Here is a 27795-nt window from a genome sequence, read left to right as displayed (position 1 = left end):
TGCTTGTGCTAATAGGATATACTAGATAACGAATAACATTTATTAAATTCATAGTAAGATATGTTGACCATGAACTTCTTTTCATTTAACTTCTATCATAAAAAGTTTCACCCATTTGAAAGGTTCCTATGGGTAGGTACTAGGTAGTCCAAGCTGTTTTTATTATTTTTGTATCTAGGATAGTATAAATTAAATACACCCGTTTTCTTCTACATAAACAAAAACCAAAACATCAGCTAATGTCATTAATGTACCAGGAGACAACTGGGTGTCTGTGGTGGGTTAATTCGGGTTGGAGAAGAGCCGGAGTCTAATTAGCCAGGTGACTATGGCATTTGCCTCCTGGGCATGTCCCAAGTCTGCTGGAAAGTTCTGGACACACTCTATTGTGTCCCATTGTTCCTCTGTTGATCTAAGCACTCAGTTAGGTATCAGGTAATTAGCCAACTGATGTAGTTTCTACCTGAATAGAAAGAAATAAAGAAAGAAAGTGAAGGAGAGAAAGAATTCCTCTTTTGTTAAGTATAGAACTGAGGATCATAACAGCATCACCAGCTTTAATTTTGTGCTTCTCTCTCTCTCTCTCTCTCTCTCTCTCTCTCTCTCTCTCTCTCTCTCTCTCTCTCTCTCTCTCTCTGTTTTTTCGATAACCTATCTTGCTTCCTCAAGTAAAATATTGTGACGTAACCCCCGAAACTCAGAATAAGTTAAAAATTAAAGTTTTCATTTAATTCCAAACTTTCTACGGACTTTACTCTCTAATCTTCAGGAATAGAATAAATACTATAAAAGGGTTAAGGTTTGGATAAAAGGGCAGAGGAAATTTTATCAAAATATACTGTCTTTATTATCTCTGTGAAAAAGTAAGATTTAAAATACCAGCTATATACGTTTCAGACATATGAATTATTATCTTCTGATTGAAACGTATATTGCAAGCCTGGCCGCAGGATTTTTAAAAATGATGGCTTAGGGAAAATCTTTTTTCCATTACATGAATTGTTCATTTTTATCTGGGTATATATAGTAGAGGAATACGAGTACAGCAGACTAAAGAAAGATTAAGTGCCAACATACCCTCCATTACGTTTTATAATTTTTTTTTTCAAATAACCTTCCATGAATTTCCTTTCATTTTCCTTAATAACGAAATATTCAAGCACCATCGCGCAAATTCGTAGTTTGTATAACACATAGTTTCTACAACTCGCTAATGCTTTTTCTGTAATTATACAGCTTTACATTACTAATAAGCTTTAATTGTCATAATGAGTGTCGTTATTAACTGTTTCTTTCTCGTATAATTTCCAATGCTTCTCAGGTGGGTAAGGAGTTGGGGGGTGGGGAGCTGTCAGAGCCCCCAAGAGCCAATCCGCATTCACGGCCTTGAGTTCCATTCTTAAGAGGATTGGTCGAATTTGATCCTAAGCCTAAAGGATTTAAGAACTGTTTGCGAAATTGTTTGTTTTTCAAACTAAATTCAAACCCTTCGGATCTTCACCTTTTATCCTAACGACTCGGCCACTGGAATTTGATATCGTATTTACAAAATGGATTCTCGGAGGACAAGTATCCAATCCAGTTATGTGGCACAAAACGGTTGTCAGAATTTTTATCGTAGCAAATTAGATAGGCAAATGAGATAGCCTTTATTATCTGGAAATTAGTTATTCCAAATGAGCGTCATCATAATTATGCCACTTTTGTTTAAAACTTAATAATAACCGGTAATGCCGTCACTACACACGGTAATCATTCCAATTACAACTTTTAAAATATGAAGATACCATTGGAAGAGAATTACATTTTTTGAACGATAGGTAGGGAGTTAGATACATCGAGAGATAAACGGAAAGAGAATGTGTGTGTGCCTGTGTGTGAGTTTACTTTACCAAGGGAAGTAATACATTTTCTTCGTAAATAGATGTAGAGAAAACATTTTTCAGCAAATATTCTGTTAATAATACTTTTATCTCGGTCTTAGTCTGTCGATAAAAGTCTTTTAGCTGTTTGTCGAGAGAAGTTGTAGAGGAACATAAACAACAAACAACTTTTTTTTCAAGCATTTTAAACTTGCATCATTTATTTTATTTTTGTGCTCCCGTCCTTCAGTGTATAATAACATATTCATGCTTAGATGATGATGGATGTTTTCCACAGTTATTTTTTCCTAACCTTGGAACGTGCTTGATTTATGCATATTTTTTTTCCAGTGCATAAAAAAAATACGTTCATTGTTTAGAAAATGATGTCCTTCACATTTATTTTTCCCTAACCTTAGAATGATTTTTAAAATAGAGTCGAGGAACAATCAGGTATTATTATTGTGCATCTAACAGTTCATTCGCAAATTACTTTTTTTATTTATTTTCTTTTTATTGATGAGACATCTTTCAATGATGTTTTATTGACCGCTTTGATTTACATTTGGAGTCATTAAATTGATACAGGATTGAGTTGTTTTTCTTTTTTTGTGAAAAGGAACTGTTGTTTTCTTAATCAAACTAAGAAATATTTAGTGGAAAGACCATAGTAGTCATAAACATGAAAAGCTATTATAAAGCATTAATCCAGTGCATTAAAAGAAGAAACATGAGTAAAAGTATATAATAAGAGAGATAGAGAGAGAGAGAGAGAGAGAGAGAGTATATATGTATATAAACAGAAATATATAATAAAGAGGAGAGAGAGAGAGAGAGAGAGAGTATATATGTATATAAACATACATATATATTTATATATATCAGTAGTGTATATATGATATATGTATATAAACATACATATAGTTTATATATATCCATAGTGTATATATATATGGTATATATACATATATATATATGTATATATATGTATATCTATACATATATATAGATTATATATATATATATATATATATATATAATATATAAATGGCAGATTTAACTCAATAAAAGTACAAAAAAAGTTAGAAAACAAAGGCACTGACGAATGGCCCTTGAAATAACTTAACGTCCTCCTTTAAACTCACGAGTTGTGATATATATGTTGGTGTCGGCAAGATTGTTCCGCAGTTGGGCGTTGAAATAAGAAAGGATTACATCCAGTGCTGGGCTGTGTGACAGTGTTTCACCCGAACAGGCTGTGGGTGTTGGCCCCTAACAATGCAAGCTACATGCTGTCACTGAGGGAACTATTGGAAATTCCATGTTGAAACTAATAGGAGATGGCCACACAAGACCTTTTCTGGTGATGACCTCAGTCAGAATTATCTTTGTTTTGAAAAAGTAGACCATTACTACTGAAGCTTTGGAAGAATAACTAGGCAAGATCTTATCTGTGGATGATCTAAACCAGAATTATGTTTGTTAGAATAAATAATATTCAGACAAGTACACAGTACGTCAATAACAGCATAAACAGAAATCGTCACAATCACTACCTGACCTGGATTTTATGGTAGTGTTAGGTATCCAGTTTGACACTGCCGTAAGAAAATAGTAACTAAAACCCTAGTTGGAAAAGCAGAAAGCTACAAACTTCGAGGGCCCATGGAGAGAGAGCAGTGCAATACAGAAAAAGAAATTTAGAAGTATGATAGAGAAAGTCAAAGAAAAGCTCATAATATAACGAACAGCATTGTAAATAATTAACAACGTAAAATAAAAGTAAAGTAAATAACAAATATAGCATTATGAAAGGAGGCTCATGCCAGCCTGCTCGGAAAAAGACTGTACCAATTTCGAACTTCTGAAGTTCCAACGTTTCAACCGCGGGATTACGGAGATCATTCCATAATTGGCAGCAGCAAGAAAAATAAACGTCTAGAAAACTGTATGGTGCTGAACAACACAACTGGAAAGGCTTAGAATTCTTAAAAACACAGCTGAAAATGCTTAGAATTCTGAACAACATAACTGGAAAGGCTTAGAATTCTGAACAACACAACTGGAAAGACTTAGAATTCTAAACAACACAACTGGAAAGGCTTAGAATTCTGAACAACACAATTGGAAAGGCTTAGAATTCTGAACAACACAACCGGAAACGCTTAGAATTCTGAACAACACAACTGGAAAGGCTTAGAATTCTGAACAACACAACTGGAAAGGCTTAGAATTCTGAACAACACAACTGGAAAGGCTTAGAATTCTGAACAACACAACTGGAAAGGCTTGGAATTCTGAACAGCACATCTGGAAAGGCTTAGAATTCTGAACAACACGACTGGAAAGACTTTAGAATGAACAACACAACTGGAAAGGCTTAGAATTAACAACATAACTGGAAAAGGCTTGAATTCGAAACGACACAACTGGAAAGGTTAGAATTCTGAACAATACAACTGGAAAGGCTTGAAATTCTGAACAACACAACTGGAAACATTTAGAATTGTGAACAATAACACTGGAAAGGCTTAGAATTCTGAACAACACAACTGGAAACGTTTTAGAATCTGAACACACAACTGGAAACGCTTGAATGAACAAACACAACTGGAAAGTTAATTCTGAAAAACACAACTGGAAAGGCTTGGAATTCTGAAACACAACTGGAAAGGTTAGAATCTGAACAAAACACTGGAAAGGCTTAGAACTCTGAACAACACAAACGTAAAGACTTAGAATTCGAACACACAACTGGAAAGGTTAGAATTCTGAACACACAACTGGAAACGTAGAATTCTGAAAAACACAAAACTGGAAACCTTAGGAATTTCTTGAACAACACAACTGAAGGGCTTAGAATTCTGAACACACAAACTGGAAAGGCTTAGAATTCGCAAAACAACTGAAATTCTTAGAATTCTGAAACAAAACAACTGGAAAGGCTTAGAAATTCTGTACAACACAACGGGAGATAATGAACTGACACAACTGGAAAGGCTTAGAATTCTGACATACAACGTTGGAAAGGCTTGAAATTTCTGAACACACAACTGGAAAGGCTTGAATTCTGAACAAACACTGAAATTAGAAATTCTGAACAATACCACGGAAAGGCTTAGAATTCCTGACAACACGAACTAAATGGCTAGAATTCTGAAACACAACTGGAAGACTTTAGATTCTTGAACAACACAACTGGGAAGGCTTAGATTCAGAAAAACACAACTGGAAAGGCTTGGAATCTGAACACAACTGGGAAAGGCTTAGATTCTGACCAACACACTGGAAAGCTTAGAACTCGAACACACAACTGTAAAGACTTAGAATTCTGAACAACACAACTGTAAAGGCTTAGAATTCAACAACAAACTGGAGAATTGAAATTAATGAAACACAACTGGAAACTTAGAATTTCTGAAACAATACAAACTGGAAAGGCTTGAATTCTGACAACAAAACGAAAACTAGAATGGCAATAACACTGGAAAGGCTTAGAATTCTGAACACACAACTAGGAAAGGCAACTGAAGTTAAAGACTAGAATTCTGAACAACACAACGGGAGATAGGAAATCAGGCTGAAAGGCTTGAATTCTCTGAACAACACAACTGGAAAGGCTTGAACTCTGAACAACACCGGTAAACGACTTAGAATTCTGAACAACACATGGAAAGGGCTTAGAATTCTGATAACACAACTGGAAACTTAGAATTCTGAACACATAATGAACGCTTAGATTCCTGAACAATACAATGAAAAGGCTTGAATTCTGAACAACACAACTGGAAAGGCTTAGAATTCTGAACAACGCAACTGGAAATGCTTAGAATTCTGAACAGCACTACCGGAAACACTTATAATTCTGAACAAAACAACTGGAAAGGCTTAGAATTCTGAAAAACACAACTGGAAAGGCTTGGAATTCTGAACACAACTGGAAAGGCTTAGAATTCTGAACAACACAACTGGAAACGCTTAGAATTCTGAACAACACAACTGGAAAGGCTTAGAATTCTGAACAACACAACTGGAAAGGCTTAGAATTCTGAACAACACAACTGGAAATGCTTAGAATTCTGAACAACACAACTGGAAAGACTTAGAATTCTGAACAGTACAACCGGAAACACATAGAATTCTGAACAAAACAACTGGAAAGGCTTAGAATTCTGAACAACACAACTGGAAACGTTCAGAATTCTGAACAAAAACAACTGGAAAGGCTTAGAATTCTGAACGACACAACCGGAAAGGCTTAGAATTCGGAACAAGCAACTGGAAAAGATTTAGAATTCTGAACAACTAACTGGAAACGTTTTTGTGAATTCTGAACAACATATCTGGAAAGGCTTAGAATTCTGAACAACACAACTGGAAAGACTTAGAATTCTGAACAACACAACTGGAAACGTTTAGAGTTCTGAACAACACAACTGGAAACGTTTAGAATTCTGAACAACACAACTGGAAAGGCTTAGAATTCTGAACAACACAACTGGAAAGGCTTAGAATTCTGAACAACACAACTGGAGAGACTTAGAATTCTGAACAACACAGCCAGAAAGTCTTAGAATTCTGAACAACACAACTGGAAACGTTTAGAATTCTGAACAAACAACTGGAAAGGCTTAGAATTCTGAACAACACAACTGGAAAAGCTTAGAATTCTGAACAACACAATTGGAAAGGCTTAGAATTCTGAACAACACTACTGGAAAAACGCTAGAATTCTGAACAAAACAACTGGAAAAACTTAGAATTCAGCAACAACACTACTGAGAGAAGGCTCGTTAGACAATTCTGAACAACAACAACTGGAAAGGCTTGGAATTCTGAATTCAACACAACTGGAAAGGCGTTGGGATGCTTAACAACACAACTGGAAAGGGGTTAGGAATTATGAACAACACAACTTGGAAAAGGCTTTGTATCTGAACAACAACTTGGATAGACTTAGAATTCTTGAAACACAAAATGGAGGTTTAGAGTTCTGAACAACAAGGAAGGCTTAGAACTGAACAAACAAAAAGGATAGACTTAGAATTCTGAACACTGAAACGTAGAAATTCTGAACAAAACAATTTGGAAAGAGAGTCGAACAACAAAACTGGGAAAGGCTTAGAATTCTGAACAACAAAACTGGATAGACTTAGAATTCTGAACACAACTTGAAACGTTTAGAGTTCTGAACAAAACAAATGGAAAGGCGGAGAAGAAATGAACAACAAAAACGGAAGCTTAAAATTCAACACAACGGAAAGGCTTAGAAATTCTGAACAAAATAACTGGAAAGGCTTAGAATTCGAACAGCACAACCGGAAACGTTAGAAAAATCTGAACAACAAAAAGGAAAGCTTAGAATTCTGAACACAACTGGACGCTTAGAATTCGTACAAAACAACTGGAAAAGACTTAGGAATTCGGAACAACACAACTGAGAGAAGGCTTAGAATTCTGAACAACACAATTGGAAAGGCTTAGAATTCTGAACAACACAACTGGAAACGCTTAGAATTCTGAAAACAACACAAACTGGAAAGGCTTAGAATTCTGATCAACACAAATGGAAACGCTTAGAATTCTGAACAACACAACTGGAAAGATTTAGAAGTCTGAACAACACAACTGGAAAGGCTTGGAATTCTGAACAGCACAACTGGAAAGACTTAGAATCTGAACAGCGCAAAAAGATTCTGAACAAAACAACTGGAAAGGCTTAGAATTTGGAACAACATAACTGAAAACGTTTAGGATTCTGAACAAAACAACTGGAAAGGCTTAGAATTCTTAGAACACCACAACTGGAAACGTTTAGCATTGTGAACAAAACAACTGGAAAGGCTTAGAATTCTGAACAACACAATTGGAAAGGCTTGGAATTATGAACAACACAGCTAGAAAGACTTAGAAATTCTGACAACACAATTTGAAAGGCTTAGAATTCTGAACAACACAATTGGAAAGGCTTGGAATTCTGAACAACACAATTGGAAAGGATTAGAATTCTGAACAACACAACTGGAAACGCTTAGAATTCTGAACAACACAATTGGAAAGGCTTATAATTCTGAACAACAAAACTGGAAAGATTTAGAATTCAGAACAACACAAACGGAAAGATTTAGAATTCTGAACAACACAACTGGAAAGGCTAAGAATTCTGAACAACACAACTGGAAACGCTTAGAATTCTCAACAACACAACTGGAAACGCTTAGAATTCTGAACAACACAACTGGAAAGATTTAGATTCTGAACAAAACAACCTGGAAATGCTAAGAATTCTGTACAACACAACTGGAAACGCTTAGAAAATTTCTGAACAACACAACTGGAAGGTTTTTAGAATTCTGAACAAATCAACTGGAACGATTTAGAATTCTGAAACAACACAACTGGAAAGATTTAGAATTCTGACAACACAACTGGAAAAGGCTTAGAATTCTGAACAACACTAACTGGGAAAGATTTAGAATTTTGAACAACACAACTGGAAAGATTTAGAATTCTGAACAACACAACTGGAAAGATTTAGAATTCTGAATAACACAACTGGAAAGATTTAGAATTCTGAACAACACAACTGGAAAGGCTTTTAATTCTGAACAACACAACTGGAAAGGCTTAGAATTCTGAACAACACAACTGGAAAGATTTAGAATTCTGAACAAAACAACTGGAAAGGCTTAGAATTCTGAACAACACAACTGGAAACGTTTAGGATCCTGAACAAAACAACTAGAAAGGCTTAGAATTCTGAACAACACAACTGGAAACGTTTAGAATTCTGAACAACACAACTGGAATCGCTTAGAATTCTGAACAACACAACTGGAAACGTTTAGAATTCTGAACAAAACAACTGGAAAGGCTTAGAATTCTGAACAACATAACTGGAAACGTTTAGGATTCTGAACAAAACAACTGGAAAGGCTTAGAATTCTGAACAAATCAACTGGAAACGTTTAGAAATTCTGAACAAAACAACTAGAACGGCTTAGAATTTGGAACAACACAACTGGAAACGTTTAGAATTCTGAACAAAAAAACTGGAAAGGTTTAGAATTCTGAACAACATAACTGGAAACGTTTAGGATTCTGAACAAAACAACTGGAAAGGCTTAGAATTCTGAGCAACACAACTGGAAACGTTTAGAATTCTTAACAAAACACAACTGGAAACGCTTAGAAATTCTGAACAACACAACTGAAAAGGCTTAGAATTCTGAACAACACAACTGGAAAGCTTATAATTCTGAACAACGCAACTGGAAATGCTTAGAATTCTGAACAACACAACTGGAAAGGCTTGGAATTCTGAACAACACAACTGGAAACACTTAGAATTCTGAACAAAACAACTGGAAACGTTTAGAATTCTGAACGAAACACCTGGAAAGGGTTAGAATTCGGAACAAAACAACTGGGAAAACGTTTAGAATTTGAACAAAACAACTGGAAAAGGTTTAAAGAATTCTGGAAACACCAACTGGAAACGGTTTAAGAATTTAAAAGAGAAACTGGAAAAGGAAAAAATTAGAAATTTCTGAACAACAACAAAAAAACCTGGAAACGTTAAAGAAATTAATTAACAACACAACGGAAACGTTTAGGATTCGAACGAAACACAATGGAAAGGGTTAAGAATTCTGAAACAACAAAACAACTGGAAAACGTTTAGAATTCCTGGAACAAAACAAACTGGAAAGTTTTAGAATCTGAACACAACTGGAAACGTTTAGAATTCTTAAAGAGACAACTGGAAAGGATTAGAATTCTGAACAACACAACTGGAAACGTTTAGAATTCTGAACAACACAACTGGAAACGTTTAGAATTCTGAACAAAACAACTGGAAAGGCTTAGAATTCTGAACAACACAACTGGAAACGTTTCGAATTCTGAACAAAACAACTGGAAAGGCTTAGAATTCTGAACAACACAATTGGAAAGGCTTGGAATTCTGAACAACACAATTGGAAAGGCTTGGAATTCTGAACAACACAACTGGAAACTTTTATAATTCTGAACAAAACAACTGGAGAGGCTTAGAATTTGGAACAACATAAGTGAAAACGTTTAGAATTCTGAACAAAACAACTGGAAAGGCTTAGAATTCTGAACAACACAATTGGAAAGGCTTGGAATTCTGAACAACACAACTGGAAAGACTTAGAATTCTGAACAGCACAACTGGAAACACTTAGAATTCTGAATAACACAACTGGAAACGTTTAGAAATTCTGAACAAAACATAACTGGAAAACGCTTAGATTTCTTTGAAAACAACCACAAACTGGAAAACGTTCAGAATTCTGAACAAAACAACTGGAGAGGCTTAGAATATTCGAACAACACAACGGGAAAACGTTTAGGAAAAATTTCTGAACAGAAGAACTGGAAAGGCTTAGAATTGTGAACAACACAACTGGAAACCTTTCGAATTCTGAACAAAACAACTGGAAAGGCTTAGAATTCTGAACAACACAACTGGAAACGTTTAGAATTCTGAACGAAACAACTGGAAAGGCTTAGAATTCTGAACAACACAACTAGAAACGTTTAGAATTCTGAACAAAACAACTGGAAAGGTTTAGAATTCTGAACAACACAACTGGAAAGGCTTGAAATTCTGAACAACACAACTGGAAAGACTTAGAATTCTGAACAGCACAACTGGAAAGGCTTAGAATTCTGAACAACACAACTGGAAAGGTTTAGAATTCTGAACAAAATAACTGGAAAGGCTTAGAATTCTGAACAACACAACTGGAAACGTTTAGAATTCTGAACAAAACAACTGGAAAGGCTTAGCATTCTGAACAACACAACTGGAAAGGCTTAGAATTCTCAACAACACAACTGGAAAGGCTTAGAATTCTCAACAAGATAACTGGAAAGGCTTAGAATTCTCAACAACACAACTGGAAAGGCTTAGAATTCTGAACAACACAACTGGAAAGGCTTAGAATTCTGAACAACACAACTGGAAACGCTTAGAATTCTGAACAAAACAACTGGAAAGGCTTAGAATTCTGAACAACACAACTGGAAAGGCTTAGAATTCTGAACAACACAACTAGAAACGTTTAGAATTCTGAACAAAACAACTGGAAAGGTTTAGAATTCTGAACAACACAACTGGAAAGGCTTGAAATTCAGAACAACACAACTGGAAACACTTAGAATTCTGAACAGCACAAGTGGAAACACTTAGAATTCTGAACAAAACAACTGGAAAGGCTTAGAATTCTGAACAACACAACTGGAAACGCTTAGAATTCTGAACAAAACAACTGGAAAGGCTTAGAATTCTGAACAACACAACTGGAAAGGCTTAGAATTCTGAACAACACAACTGGAAACGCTTAGAATTCTGAACAAAACAACTGGAAAGGTTTAGAATTCAGAACAACACAACTGGAAAGGCTTGAAATTCTGAACAACACAACTGGAAACACTTAGAATTCTGAACAGCACAAGTGGAAACACTTAGAATTCTGAACAACACAACTGGAAAGGTTTAGAATTCTGAACAAAAGAACTGGAAACGTAAAGGCTTAGACGTCCCTTTGAAACAAAACACAACTGAAAACGTTTTAGAATTCTGAACAAAACAAAAAACGGAAAGGCTTACAATTCTTTGAACAACACAACTTGGGGAAAGGCTTAGAATTCTGAACACAAAACTGGAAAAGGCTTCGAATTCTTGAACAACACAATTGGAAAGGCTTAAGGAATCTTGAAACCAAAACCCCCCCCAAAACTGGAAACGGCTTAGAATTCTGAACCAACAAACAACTGGGAAAGGCCTTAGGAATTCTGAAAAAACAACAACTTGGAAAGGCTTAGAATTTCCTGAACCAAAAACAAACTGGAAACAACTGAACCAAAGGCCAACTGGAACAAACTTAGAATTCTGAAAACACAAACTGGAACACGCTTATTAATTCTGATCAAAACAACTGGAAAGACTTAGAATTCGGAACCAACTGAGAAGGCTTAGAATTCTGAACAACATAATTGGAAAGGCTTAGAATTCTGAACAACACAACTGGAAAGGTTTAGAATTCAGAACAACACATCTGGAAAGGCTTAGAATTCTCAACAACACAACTAGAAACGCTTAGAATTCTGAACATCATCTCTAGAAACGCTTAGAATTAATTGTATAAATAGTCCTATGTGGTGGACTGTACAGTTTGGGAAGATCTGGATGCAAAGAATTATCGGAATGAATAAATATCAACACGTACAATTGAACGGCAGTCCCTTAGATTAATATCAGCATCTGGTATCAGAAATTTTATAGATTTCCGGAATTAAGTTTACGTGAATCAGTTGCTGAAGACCAATTAGGCGAACAAAATTCAAAACATGAAAGAATACGCAAATTGACAGAAAAAAATGTTTACTTTGGATAGATAGGACTATAAGATAACGAAAGTCTTGGACGACTCTCAGTATACCGATTTTTCGTGCGTTTGAAGATGTCTGTTTCGAAAAAGTGAATTTGAAATCGAGAATGACAGCTTGAAATTGAAATGGCTTGCAAGCCGTTAGATAAACACTGTCAATGAAAAGTCCTCGGTGGGAGAGAGACAGTCATTATTTGGTTCTTATTGATATCTAAATTATCACCCATATTATGCAATGTAATAATCTGAGCTAAATCTCCGTTAAAAGATTCAGCACCCACATGCCTTTATTCAGGAGATGGGATTAGTATAAAAAAAAAAGGCAACATCATCTGCATAAGCGATAAACCTATTTTTAAAGCCAAACCCCATTTCTTACGGATATAAAGTAAAAAAGTATTGAACCCAGAACAATAACCTCATATTTGAAAGTCTATTTAGATGCAGTCATATAACCTAGTCCAAAATTAATTGATTCATTGGGTCTTGTCATATAACTATGGTTATCCGACAATCGCAGGAACTACTGCTTTCTTAGTTATTGATGAAATACAGATGCACACAACATTTATAACACATACCAAAGAGTGATATATATATATATATATGTATATATATATATATATATATATATATATATATATATATATATAATATATATATATATATATATATATATATCACTTTTTGGTAAGTAGTATAAATGTTGTGTACATCTGTATTTCATCAATAACTAAGAAAGCGGTAGTTTCTGCGATTGTCGGATATCCATAGTTAGATGACAAGACCCAATGAGTCAATTACTTTTGGATTAGGTTATATTACTGCATCTAAACAGACTTTCAAATATGAGGTTATTGTTCTGGGTTCAATACTTTTTTATTTTATATCCGTAAGATATATATATATATATATATATATATATATATATATATATATATATATATATATATATATATATATATACATATTTGTAAAAATCACATCATAAAACAAGACAAAAATCACTGTAATAAATTATATACTGATATTTCCAAATCTTCATTCACAATAGGATTTGCTGTCGTGTACCTAATAAAAAAAATAATAATGCTCATTACCAAACAATACTCTTGTTTCCGCGCCAGAGCTATTTGCGATCAATTCTGCGGTTAAAACGATAGGAAATATGCTCCTACATGAACCTGTAGTTGTGAGTGACTGTAGAGTTTAAATAAGCCCTTCAAAAGTAAAGTTCCACTTGTTATTATATGAAGTTTGTGTAAATTTTGGAATATGTTGGATGCTTGCTAACAAAGATGCCGATAAAGCTACTTAAGGTCACTCTCGTCAGTGACTGTCCAACTTCTCTAAAATTCATAGTCTTCTGTGAGTGGCAGATCTTGTCGAGTAACGAATTTGATAACAATTGGAAATACATGATCAAACTCATCGTTGGTTTCTGGCACCCTTTAAATAAAAAAAGGAATCCCGCTTCAATGAACTTGATCTCGGTTTTGAATTGATCACACTCGTCTTACCCACGAATATTTAATGAACAGTCCCCCATGGACCAGTCCCTGTATGCTGCGAATAAAGGTAAGCACCAACGGCTAAACATATTTCATGTGACTGTACAAAATTCAGCCAACAACTAAAGTTTAGTTAAAAAAAAAACTGCTTGATGAAATATTTCAGTTTAGGCAGGTTTTTCCATTCAAATCCTCGAAAAACTGAACGTATTGGATGATATATAAATCTTGATAGACTAACTTTCGGGCCAGCCCAGTGAGAATTAAGTACATTAACTCAGTGGTCTGGTTAAGCTACTTACTAATAATGATAATGGTATCCAAAACAGTACTCACATCTATGGCAGCCCGATATTCCAGTGCGAAATGTAAACAGTTTAAGCTTCCTGTCGTGAGATGAATCAGTTTGAATGACGTCACCTAAACCTAATACTCGGCTCTAATTCTGGTATTATTGAAACAAAGGGAAGATTATCCAATAATATCCAGCTATTTGCTAACTACAATTATTGAATCTTTTTCATGCTGCTTTGTTGCATTTTATTATATTTGGAGGGACGGTGGTCCCACCTTTTATCGTATAAGACAATAGATTCTCCTTTCATGCATAAAAACTTTCTTACAATGACAAAGCAGTAATTAATATTCTCGAATTTTTACCTTCAAGGTATCTAGAAACTTGCCGGTAATTGCTCATTGCCTTTTCCAAAAGCACTTCCAACAACAAACAAAACAACCGCAACTAAGTATTAGTTCTCTCAACTTTCATAGACACTGCTTTGAAAACGTCTTAGACAACAATCGCTGTTACTATGTTTAATTAATGCAGTTTGCAATTGCCTGGCTTTGTGTTGTTCTTTTTGACTCAGTCTGTCAAGAATTTCAAGGATGGCTAGTAGAATAATCTGCTACGCGTTGATCTTTGTTCTATGTTTTGAACAGTAACATAGCTGAAACCGAAGTATGAAAATAAATTCACAGGAAATTTTATTAATAATAATAAGTCAAAGAGGTGTCCTTTACTTCTAGTGTCACGAAAAATATAGCTTCTTTTTTTATCCCAAGCAAATATTATCTTTCGAATTGCAAATGGGCCAAGACTATGTTAAAAGGTATACATAATTCACAATTAAAGTTAATTCCTGAAAATATGGCTATCCTCCCTCATAAGAATTGTAACAGCGATAATTGTTTCATCGCTGGAACATGAGAAATTTATGAACATAGAAGTAATCCTTATTCCCAGGGATATCAGATAATTAGGGTCGACCTCATCACATATGTATCACATTCAAAATCAAAACCTAACTAACAAAGTTCTGGCAGTGACGAATTTGTGATGAATTTTTAACCTAATTACAGAGATTTCATAATTCTTGACTAGGATGAGGAATTGCACTATTGCTAATGAGTTACAAATGCTTTCCAGTAGATCATGAATGTCTCTTGCAAACTGGATTAACATACAAGTGCAACTCGCAAAAGTAAACCTTTCAATACTTTTTATATAAGCTTCTAGTTGTATTCATGTAGCCCATATATCATACCTTTACTCTGATTTTTTCCATCTGTCCACCCACCTGTGGTGTTTGCGTATGGTAACACTGTGTCCCGGGCTTTAGATAGTTACGCTATGTTTAAGTTTTAGGTAAATAAAAGGATATCTGGGTGTACATTTGCAACTGAAAAGTGTTTTGATAATTTACTGTATGGGAATTACACCGTTAATATTCGAAATAAGATATTATTTAAAGCCCAGGATGCAGTGTTACCATGCGCAAACACCACAGGCGGATGGACAGATGGAAAAAAACAGAGTATAGTCAGTCAATGTTCCTTGACAGGATTGTTGCACTTTCAGAAGAAGAGAGAGAAATAGAGAATATTGTATAGCGCTTAATTTTTTTTTATTATAAGACACTTTACAATGTAGATTAGAGAAAATAGGGATAAGACATACAGTGGATGGGAGAAATTGCAGAGAATAAAGACTGAGAGTTTAAAGTACCTAAAAAATAAAGTGCTATGTATATTCCTCTCGATTTTCCTCTAAAAATTTCAAATGTTTATTCTCAATATTAAATTTTCACGCTGTAACAAAAGACGGTGTTATTATTCCACCTGGTTGTATGTACAGTAATTGCACTTGGTGAAAATTGTAATAGTGTTCCCGCAGATTTTCACAAGTTTCAACTCGGTGAATGATAACAAAACCAATTGTTACAGGAAATTTTCATAGCATATCAGCCAAATTAAATTCACAACCCAAATCATATGTCCCGCTAATCATGTGGGTCTTTATTATTGAGTATTATTATTAATTTTATTATTAGTAATATTATCAATACAGTAGCGTATTTGTAATGGTAAGAATATGACTCATACTGTGCAAATATTTATATGAAACAAACCTGAAAAACCAATGAAATCCCCATTAAGTTTACACAGAGTAGAATAACAAACGCAAATAAAGAAGAAAGTTGGACAGCAAAATAAATGAAGACAAACCAGTCAACAGAAAACGAAGTAAGCATAATAATCTGCAAAATGAAAGAAGAAAAAACTATGGTAATGGAGCCCGGTGCTTTAAAGCAGTATTACTCGTTCATCCTCCCGTAAACTTTCCAGAATTGATAAAAACACTACTTCCAGGAAGGCGCTTCCACTATTTTCTATGAAAAGGGAGGGAACACCAGGCGTTATGTCACTGAAAATAGACCGTTTGATTGGCACCAGGTTACGCGGCTGATAGCAGACTGACTGGCACTCAGGTAGTGTAACTTAAAACAGGTAGTTTGACTGGTACAAAGGATCATATATTTTTACGTGGCTAGGAACCAGTTGGTTACCTAGCAACGGGACCTACAGCTTATTTGTGGGATCCGAACCACATTATATCGAGAAATGAATTTCTAATCACCAGACACAAATTCTTCTGATTCCTCGTTGGCAGAGCGGGGTATCGAACTCGGGGCTACCGAATCGGTAGGCGAGCACGCTAACCACTGATCCAACGAGGAATTTTGACTGGTACAATGAAGGGCAACTGATACTAGGCAACTAGGTAGTTTGACTAGCAGTAAATAGTGCCACCGATGCTAAGTAGTCTGACTGGTATTAGGAAGTGCCACTGATGCTGGGTAGTCTAACTAGAACTAGGTAGCCCAACTGGCGCTAGGTAATTTGACTCGTACTAGGTGGCACTGATGTTACTAGGGGCAGTACTAGGTAGCATTTTGGGGTCACTAAAGAGGCGATAGCTATTTCTCGTTGATGGCATAAGGCTTTGAAGACCAATCCGTCATCGTCGTTGGTTAGGACGAGTTCAGAGGGCCTCACAAGGCCGCTTATCCCTTTAACACCTTACCACACTTATGATACCATAGATCCGACGTAACGTAAACGAACCAACATGAGATTCTGCTTGATAATCAGTTAAATTTATTTTATTTTGCTTTCGTCTTTCTTTTCATTATATTTATTTAGACTTTCAAGAATTTTTTTGAATTATGACAACTATATTTACCTTAAAAAAAGAAAAACTTCTTTCCTCCCCTCAAAAATAGGATGACTTAAATTTATGTTATTTCCTTTTACTCCAACATGATATTTGCTTCCTTCTTTTTTTCATACCTTTCATTACGACAGTCATACTAAACGACAAGCAGTACAGGACATAATTGTATTTCGCCCAAGACTTTAGGAAAACTTCTGCGAAAAACGGATTTTATCTGAAGGGAAATAGAATTTACAATATTTGTCAGCGTCTCCAAAGACCCTTTGTGGAAAAGGACCATCTGTGGCTGGCGATTACAGACTTAAAAGAGAAAAATAGCCTTAAGGGAACTTGTCGCCCGAATCGCTTCGAAGGAAGGAGAGAAAGGAAACACCAAATGAGAACTCAACTTCTGTTGTGGTATCAAAGGAGGACTCGATTAAGGTTTTGTGTTTGATAGGGGAAGATCGAGAGGAATCGGCGAACGCTTTATATTGAGTTTCATTCCGTTTACGTAGAACGAGAAGACTGAAGCATTCAGGTTTAATTGACTCCCACCAGGATAATCAGTCTGAAATGGATCGATATTTGTCCATTGGTTTTTTATTTATCTACTTGTTTATTTCTGTGTTTATTTATTTATTTGTTAAATGTATTATGTAGTACGTAATGACAAATAAAAATTTTTCACCTTCCAAGCATTAAAATTTAGCCGAAGACTACATTTTTACAAAAATGCCTTCCAAACCACGGCCTGAATATGGTTTCCCTGAATTCGATCACTCGAAATAGCAATAGATTGTTAAACCATTTCTCCACCCAACCCTGGGTTTAAATGAAATATCCATTGAAATGGATATTTCAACTCGTTTTAGGCTCAGTGAGTTTTTATAGTAGTTAACAGCAGCGACGGAAAGAGCGATGGTCATTGTAAAATATGATGATGTTGCAGTAGAGGCTTTACATGAAAACGCGCCGAAAAGCTTTTGCAATATTTGTTATAGTTAAACTTTCAATGTTTTTGTTGCAGAAGAGAATTCTTTGTTTTTAACAAGTAACACTTTGGAGTAAATTGCAAACTGGTGAAACGATGATTAACGTTCAAAAATGAAGAGTAAGAGCTTTCAGTTGTAAATAAAAAACAACGTCAAAAAATTTTAAAAACAATATACTCAAGCCATCAACGTAAAAGGTAAAACAGCATACTGTAGCCATAAAGGTAAAAGAGTTATAACTACGTTAATATTTTCATCTGACCAATGAAAATGGTTGCATTAGCTTGAAATACAGGATTTTTTCTTTCTATTGAGGATCAGATTTCGAAATCTTTCATGAAAACGCTGTAAGAATAAACTATATTCAGTAGCATAATTCACCTTTAATCCTACGAAATAAGTAGATTCCCTTTATCTGCCGAGAGAAACCAGATTCGCTGAACAGCAGCATCAATATGTAGCAAATGTGTCTCGCTGTCGAACTGTTCCGTTCCCGAGTCCTTTATTCCTCACACCGTTGGACACTGGAACAGCTGGAACAGAATCCCAGGGGATGTCGTGCAGTTGGAACTTCACAAGTTCAAACGCAAATGCAATGCATTACTACCCCAATACTATTGCAATATGATGCATTTTTATCTATGTGTGTAGTTGTTAATTTATTTTTCAATAGGTGGTATCTGTTCTTTTTGTATTTCCCTTTACTTCCACTTACTTCTTCCTAATGAGTACCATATTCTTTGCAAGCTTGAATTTCAAGTCAATGGCCCTAATGTGCTTGTTCCGTATGAATAGGTTTTATCTGCTGAATAATAGAATAATAATATATTCCACAGCATTTTCCCCTGTACAGTCAAAAACATGAATGGCAGAGTGTGTGTTTGATTGTGTATGTAATTTTGAACCAATGAATCTGTGAAACTCCGGAATGCATTCTGTCACTAATAAAAATTCTATTTACAAATAAATATAGCCATCCACAACAAACAACCTTATAATTAAATATTAACTGATGCATATTCCTGTAAAACGAACGGTTGATGAAATTTGGAAGTGTGAATAAAAGGACCCAAATCAGCTATCCTGGTCTATATAACGATATTTATATGCAACGGTTTTTGCTCATATATATATATATATATATATATATATATATATATATATATATATATATATATATATATATATATATATATATATATATATATCACGCGCGCGCGCGCACGCACACACACACACACACACACATATATATATGTGTGTGTGTGTGTGTGTGTGTTGTGTGTGTGTATGTGTGATATATTTATGAGCAAAAAAACACATACATAAGTGTTCGTGTGTATGAGAGAGAGAGAGAGAGAGAGAGAGCATATGTAAAATTATTCATTTTCGTATTTGAATGTGATTATTCATTCTCAATTCAATTCGGCAAAAATTGCCATTTGCATTTTCCTTTACAAAAAGGCATTCATAAATCCCAAAGTATAAACTAATTAATTTTCATAATATTTATGAAAGTCTTCCTCAAGTAATTATTGACGTGACTGAATTCACTTGCTGTGATCAGGACAGACATCATTTTTTATATTTCCTTCAATTTCGATAAACAACCGTGAATTGACACTTATTCCCGTTTAATACTAATTTGTTTAACACATAGTCATTCTCGTCGTTAGCTGAACAACACCTCCACAAACAACCTTCACCTTGTAGCAGACTTGTCATCTTAATTGGTCGCTGATCCATTCCCGTTCATTTTCTGGAATTTTTTTCAGCGAGCAAGTAGCAATAAACCTGCAATATCCATCTACTCGTTATGATTGCACCAGTCTGCGCTCCCATTAAGCAATTAAATCCGACTTCAAAGGCGTTTCTCTCTCAATGCTTCATTGCCTCGTGGCGTCTTCACCAGAAAATAACATCATTCCGGTTCTAAATTCGGGATTCCAAATATCTAAGCGCTTTTGTTTATCCGATTTCAGAAACGTTGTTTCGTTCTTAATATGTCATATCCTGCGATATCTTTCCCCAGAACTATTCATCACGCGGATTTGTGTAATGTTCGCGGGATGAAATATTTTATTGTGAGACGGGTGTTGCCCAGAATCATTTTTCAAATTGTACGTTTGGAGTCCTCGCCTTCATCCCCAACATTGGAGCAATATATTCCCAAGAAGGCCCCTTCTCCCCTAAAGTTACACTCCTATCCTTTAAAAACCGAAGCACTCTTCTGAGGTCACATTTTCGCTAAAATCCTTTGAGAACTCTTTGGATAATCGTGCTCACTGACAGTGCAACAACCCATAGACTTAACTTTCTTAGCGAAGTCAATCGCTAAAGATCTTAATATTACGTTATTTATAACATGAAACTAGATTTTCATGCAAACATATCAGTCATATAAAGCCCATCTTCGGGGTATGTAATGATGGGCTTAATAGGATGCCAGTGTGATGAAAGAGACGGCCATCATCGTGATAAGTAGTGATGGGCCTAATATGATTGAAGGGTTTGTAATGAACTAGCAAAGTTTGTACAACATAAAACCAGATTTTCATACGAACCCATCAATCATGTGAAAAGCCCATCCTCACAGTCTGGCCAGAAAATGACTGACGGCTTTGTGATGAAACAAAAAAACGCGTTTGATCCAAAAAGCTGGCGAGATATTCCAAAGTGAGGAGGCGTCCATAAGAAGAGAGGCTGCTGCCTTGTACGTAAGAGCAGTCCCTATTTGCCCTCGAGACAGTCCCCCTCGAAAAAAGAACAAGAAGGAGAAGAAGAAGAGTAATATAAAGGCAGGCGACTAGAGGCTATAGGTAAAGAATGTTAAGATACTTCAGGAGGGAGAGTCACACAAAATGCTTCCCGACATTCTTTCCTTTTTCATTATTATTCTGTGCCATCACTGCAGGGGAAATGGCGATGGGATGGGAAGTCAATTTCATCCTTTCTTTAGGTGTCTTTTTTTTTTTTTTTTTTTTTTTTTGAGATATAAAAGGTTCAAGTTTTGTCCCTTTCCCTGTTTCATAACGCTGCTATCCTCACCACCACCACTATTATTGCGACTGCTAATACTACAACTACTATTAGTAGTATTATTTCTACTACCACTACATCTGCTGTTGCTAATAATAAGAATAATAATACTTTATTAAAAGTAATGGCTACTTCAGCAGCATTACACTTGTAGAGATTCTTCTCTATTTTGCGAATAGCGGCTTTTTCAGTGCTACTTAATAGGAATTGGGAAAATGAGGACAGTAATTCCAGTACGTTATTTGATCAGCTTAAAAAGTTTACATTTGATCCATTGCATTCTCCCAGATACTACTGCACTGCTACTACTACTACTAATACTAATAATAATAACAACGTTTTTAATAACAATTCTTATTCTCTACCAACAAACAACAAACCAAAGCACATAAACGTCGTTCACGGTTGAAAGTCTTAGCTCATTCGGTATTGGTTTCACGACGAACGTGGCGGAAAGGGAAATAATAACACGAGTCTTTCATCTTGGGAAGGTCTGAGAACCCCCGAGTTAATGCGCTTTATCTCACACGGACACCCTCGAAGTGCAGCCGCTCATTTGCTTTTGCCTGAAAAGTGACGAACTGACTGAGGTTTCGGTTGAGAAGGTAACCCTACAAATTCTATTTCAGGTTTGCCTTACAGACATTCGTTATATGAGGAATCGTCAGTGCGCCTCACGGGGTGCACTGTAGGCGTTACTAAAGGTTCTTTGCGGCTTCCCTTCGGCCCATAGCTGCAACCCCTTTCATTTGTTTTACTGTACCTACTTTCATATTCTTTCTTTGATCTTTCTTTCCACCCTCTCCTAACAATTATTTCATAGTGGAACTGCTAGGTTTTCCTCCTGTAAACCTACCTACTCTTAATTGCCGTTCCAGCGCTGAATAACCTTATAGGTCCCAGTGCTTGGCCTGTGCCTAAACTCTATATTCCATTCCATCATCTGAGGGACCATTTCGTATGGTTGTGCCGAGTTCGGGGAGTACACTCCAGGCACCTTGATAATCCTAACTCTTGGGTAATGACCATTGCTTGCATATGACCTATTTACGTTAAACGAAAACCAGACAAGAAATAATGGATGGAAACTAGAACTGAAGAGATACAACACATCCCACTGTGGGAACTTCTTTACATACAAGATATGTGACACATGGAATAAACTGCCACCAGAAGTTGTAAACAGCAACAGTGTGGAAGAGTTTAAAAGAAAGCTAGACAAAATCATTAGGACACTGTGAATGAACAGTAAAACCTGCTGCTAGAAGTGACCACACGATGTCTCCTCGGATGGACTAACAAGTCTTTGAGAAATCTTTATTCTTGTAACTCCTTTTAATCTGCTATTGTGTTTATATTTTGTAATAATTGTTCTCAAAAAAAATACCGTCCCAAGATAAAAGAAAAACTTGCCACCGTCGCAATTTCTAGACGAATATAGTTTCTTAAAGCACAGAAGAGCGTAATAAAAGGTTGTGTCCACAAGACGAGTCAGTGAAAGGGCTTTTATTCCCTTCCCTGCAAACATTACGAGGGAAAAACTAGTTGGGGAATTTGCTAAGGTGAGGCTGATCGGTCATAAGTAAGGCTGTGAGGATTGCAATGGAAGGAAAATAGACGTAAAAAATCCATCAGTGAAAAGTAGTCAACCACATACTAGAGAATGCTTTCAAGCACAGTCATTACTGAAAGTAGTTTATGCTTTGTTATCCCCTTTCTTTCGCTCGATAGTTGTATAAAAGAAGCTCACTGAACAGGAGTGATCATTCACTGTTAGGAAAATGAACGCCACAAGCCTCTAGATGACAAAGATCGCAGAATGCTTTAGGTATTTAAACAGGAAAACAATATTGCCGTAAAGGCAAGTGGAAAAGTCTAAAATTATTTTATACCATGATGTGATGATTTATATGTGATTCATGGAATGAGAGCACGGTACAAGATTGCCTAATCAGACTCGTCTCCTCTCTGACTACACTGTATACTCAAGGTATATAGAATAAGGCTCCCTTATTCTATATACCTAGTGTATACTGATCTGATTCATATCTCCACGAAGGCCAACAGCCCCTCCATTAAGCTTCTGAAGAGAACACACCGCTGCATTTTCCAAAGGCAAAATAGCATAAAAACGTGGAACCCTCCTCGAGAAATATGTTTAAAAGAAAAGTCTTTATGTGAGCACAAAAACAAAAATACTTCCCTTCTAACAAAAGAAAACACTTTTTTCTTCAACTTACCCACTCTCCCAGAGGCACCCTCACCTTCCCCCCCAACCCTGAACTCTACCCCTCTCACTCACGAGAATTTATAGGCCCCCAAGCCCCATTCAGTCCTAAATTCGTAACACTGAAAAACTAGTTGGAAGTTACTTGTAAGACAAATGACTGCTTTTATAAAGGGAATCAACAGTATATCTATTTACATTCATTATTTGTAAGTACTAAAACTTATGCACTCTTCTCTCATATTTTGTCGATTATATTAATTGAATTATCATATCCTCAAAGACTATTTTCCTATCAGCTGCACAGTAAATAGGTTAATTGTAAAAAGATCGGCCACGTAATGAATCATAAGGATAATTTCGATGCCAGTATAATGACTCCCAACATTGCATTTGGCATATTTCTGTAATATTCGATTTTATGAAAATCTGCTTCACTTTCGCCAGTACTAAAAACAAATATATATTTTTTTCGAAATTTTTGAAGTTCAGCGCCTTTCTGAGGCAGTTTCCACTAAGCTGGCTCTATCGCTCTAGGGACCTGTAAAGTTACCGTAGACAAACAAAAAAGTTGGAGCAGGGAAGAACCCAATTTGAGCTCTTTTCAAAATTTCCAAAAATGTTTCGGAGCTACTACCACCCGAAGTCAGTTCTCTTCTTAATAAAGTCATTTCCCAAATTCGGTATAAGGTCTTTTTTCATGAATGGTCGAAGTCTGATAAACATTTTCTTGTTCATGCGCCTTTACGATTACCAGTGACCGACAAACGTCCTAGCAGGATGGATTTAAGTACTACCTGTCGTTTGTTTATTTTTCGTTGTAGAAGTTAAAGTAACTGACTGGAAAATAGTGCATGACGTTACTCGAAAATAATGCTCTTTAAAGACAAGCTCTGGGTTTCTTCATGCTAATACTATTAGCCCCTTCCCTGCCCGACCTCTCTGGCTGTAACTTCACTTTATTTATACTCTTACAATATCCGTTATACTGTTTTCTTATTGTCTGGTAATATTTTAAAAAATTTTCACCATATATCCACACGATTGTTTTATCTACGGTATTTTTCTCTTTCTAAAAATTTCATCGAGAGAAACAGGAACATGGGTAAGGACAGTTTTGCTGATCTATTTAAAGGATAGATTAGTGTAGCTTCCTAAGCTAGATGTTAGCGGTACTCAGACTATAACAGTACGCTGAACATTATTTCTAAAACTGCTATATCAGCCTGATTGTTTTGGCTGTCTAGATAAATTAACGTTTGGGTAACTACCAATACACGTTGCCTGAAACTCATTATCTCTTCGGAATTTAGTTGGCTCTCTGGTAAATAGGATAAATCATCTGTACGCGTTATCAAAAATGAATATTGCTGATATGTGTTAATCATGATATTTTTTTATGGGGTGAATAATATAAGATAGTATTTTTAGGAAAAGGGATAGAAATAGGGATATCACTAGATGTTATAAATCTATATGACTTTAAGAAGGCAATTTTCTTTTATCTTTCCAGTAACCTTCAACATATGAGAAGACACGGAATGGTGAAGTGAGAGATTCCTTAGAAGAACTCAATGATTTCGAAAAAGGAATGACTGAAAAGAGACGAAGAAGAAGTGAAAAACAACAGTAAAGGAAGGAGAGGGAATCTATCAAATTACACTTACAGTGTGCTACCGTTTGCAGAATACTGAGGCCTTACCAAGATGAAAGAAGCGTTAATAATCACCCCGGCCCCTTACACTAGAGTTTCCTCCTCATCTTCTTCTTCTTCTTCCTCTCCTACTTCCTACCTTGGGTCCCGAATGAGACCGTTTCTGCTACCTCTTCTCTCCTTCCTTCTCGGTGCTCTGGTCCTCCTGCAGGCCTTGTCCTTCTTTTTCCTGTTCGAACGCCTCGAAACCGTCCGGGTGAGGCTTGACAGAGAGGCCATGGAGACGGGGAAGAGGGAAGACTTCATCATTCGGGAAGTCGAACTCCTCAAAGGACAGCTGCTGGCTTTGAACGAGGGCAACGCCCTGCGCACCCAAGAGCCCCTCCCTCGTTCCCCTCCGTACCCACCACCAGTGACGAATCCCCACGTGGCCCTTCCCTCGAAATCGTCGTCGTCCGCCACGTCTGCCAGAGGAGGCGAGAAGCCCCTGGAGAGTCACAGGGCTCACGGGCGAGTGAAGCGACAGGCTTCAGAGACGTCCTACGGAGTCAATGGTGGTGGAGTCAACGGCCAGGATGAACTCAGCGTCCATTTGCACAAAGAGGACACCGAAAACAGGAGCGAAGTCGACCAATCATGGCTTCAGCTCACATCCTACGCAAGAATACCGGTCAGTAATGTTTTCGCTTTCTATCACATCTCTGGTGTATTTTTGATGTTCGTATTGACACATTTTCGCCTGATGATCACCGGCACATCTTCCATTCCTTTATTTATTTATTTCTTTATTTCTTTATTTCTTTATACTTCATTGTTTAACCAGCTTCCTTATAAAAGAAAATGCTTTTTTGAGTCAATGCGATTCAAAGTTCTATTTTTTCATTATAATTTTTAATAAACTAATCTGTAACTTGTCCATTAACAGCCAGAGAAACCAACATGCCACTGTACTGTTTATACTGTTTACCCAATTAAAAGCTCTATAAACGCATTTGCATATTACAAGTGAATGGCGGCATTAATCAACCCCTGATTTACAGGGAATGAAAATACCAACCTTATTTAGATTGATGAGAGAGAGAGAGAGAGAGAGAGAGAGAGAGAGAGAGAGAGAGAGAGAGAGAGAGAGAGAGAGAGAATGCTATGAAAACTAAAGCTTCACTTACACCTTGAACATGCTACAGGTTGCTAAATTTCCTCTTGGCGCTCTGACTTTGGAGAAGAAATGCTATATTATATTATATACTCGTGATGATGTTGGCCTCAGATTACTGGTAAACAATTTCAGTTTCACCACTTGAAAAGGTATTGGCTCTGTCCCCAAAATGATCAAACTAAGTACTCGAACGAATTCAGGTTAAATACGTATATCACAGGCTGCAACGAATTTTCGTTACATTGACGTGATAGCCAGCAAAAACTGCTTTGATGTAATCCCATGCCTTTCCTTACTTTGAGGAATCGTTGAATATGCCGTTGAAAGTGTCAACAATTCGTTTGTTCAGAGATCTATATTTATAGCTAATGAGCAATGCCTCGATGTTCGTAAAATAAACTTAAAGTACTGCTCAGTTTCTCATACGATAACCTTCATTCATTCATCTAATATGAAAAATCATGATACAAAAACATGTTTCATTTAGGAAAAGGAATTGAACAACTATTTTTTCAAGCATACTTTTGCATCTGGATCGTTGTTATTCGCATGTGATCTCACAGATTAAGCAGCAGTGCGGGTAAAGAGTCAAGTCAAATCTTTCATGAATATTGTCATTACTGGAATATATTCACCAAATATTATTAAGATCCACTATGAATATATTCAGCGGCATCGGTATCGTTATCAGTATACATATTTCGTAAAGAGTGATATTTTGTGGCATCGTTTAAGAAGCAATAACAATAAACATTTGCTGTAATGTTGCGAGGGAATATGTTCGCATACAAGACGATTTTGCTTTTTGTATGTCGGAGTTTCATGGGGAAAATGACTGATTTTCATTGAAAAATGGTCAATATGTAACTTTCAGTGTGTGTAATCTATTGGTCTAGTGTAAACGTCATAGTTGAATACTAAAATTTTCAGAGATTCTTTTACAGCGTCAATATTTTCAAAGATAGAAGAGACATTTGGGCTGAAAAAAACATCATAAACAAACGTTACCTTACTTATTACTCAACCATCTTTGACTTGTTTGACACCAATTTTCGTGTTACTTTCGTTGGTCTGGACAAGTGTTATCGACAAATGCTAGGCCTGAAAACATTCAGGTTACTGTGATTCGGTGTTTTTCCCCTTTTCAGTAACCTACAGACTCATTTTCCTTCGAACTATAAAATGAGTCATTATTTTTAATTCGTAATACTGCAGATACAATAGAGTAGCTTATACGTATGGGGTCTTTCGCAACTCAGCCACCATCAAAGTTTTTCACACGTAACTTGAAACTAAAATGTAATGTACTACATCTAGTTTTTCTTTGAATTTCTTTCACGCGCAACTACTTCCAAAAAACAATTATTGTCATGTTTTCTTTCTACCTCTATCCCTTCAAAGTCTGTTACCAATTAAGTAACGATTTTTGTATTG

The 27795-nt window shown here is 36.1% G+C and overlaps 1 protein-coding gene across 1 annotated transcript in view; it reads left to right on the top strand.

Moving 5' to 3' along the window:
• The window catches only part of LOC135204052 (uncharacterized), a 213922-nt gene that overhangs the window by 28753 nt on the left and 157374 nt on the right, over positions 1–27795 (top strand). The window contains exon 2 of the mRNA XM_064234017.1: positions 25065–25875. Coding sequence (XP_064090087.1) covers positions 25258–25875 — 618 coding nt within the window. The 5' untranslated portion in view covers positions 25065–25257. The remainder of the gene's footprint in view (positions 1–25064; positions 25876–27795) is intronic.

The sequence above is a fragment of the Macrobrachium nipponense genome, chromosome 44 (assembly GCF_015104395.2).
Source record: "Macrobrachium nipponense isolate FS-2020 chromosome 44, ASM1510439v2, whole genome shotgun sequence".
NCBI classification, from domain to species: Eukaryota; Metazoa; Arthropoda; class Malacostraca; order Decapoda; family Palaemonidae; genus Macrobrachium; species Macrobrachium nipponense.
Note: the sequence above shows the minus strand (reverse complement) of the source record. Positions and strands in the feature narration are given on the sequence as shown.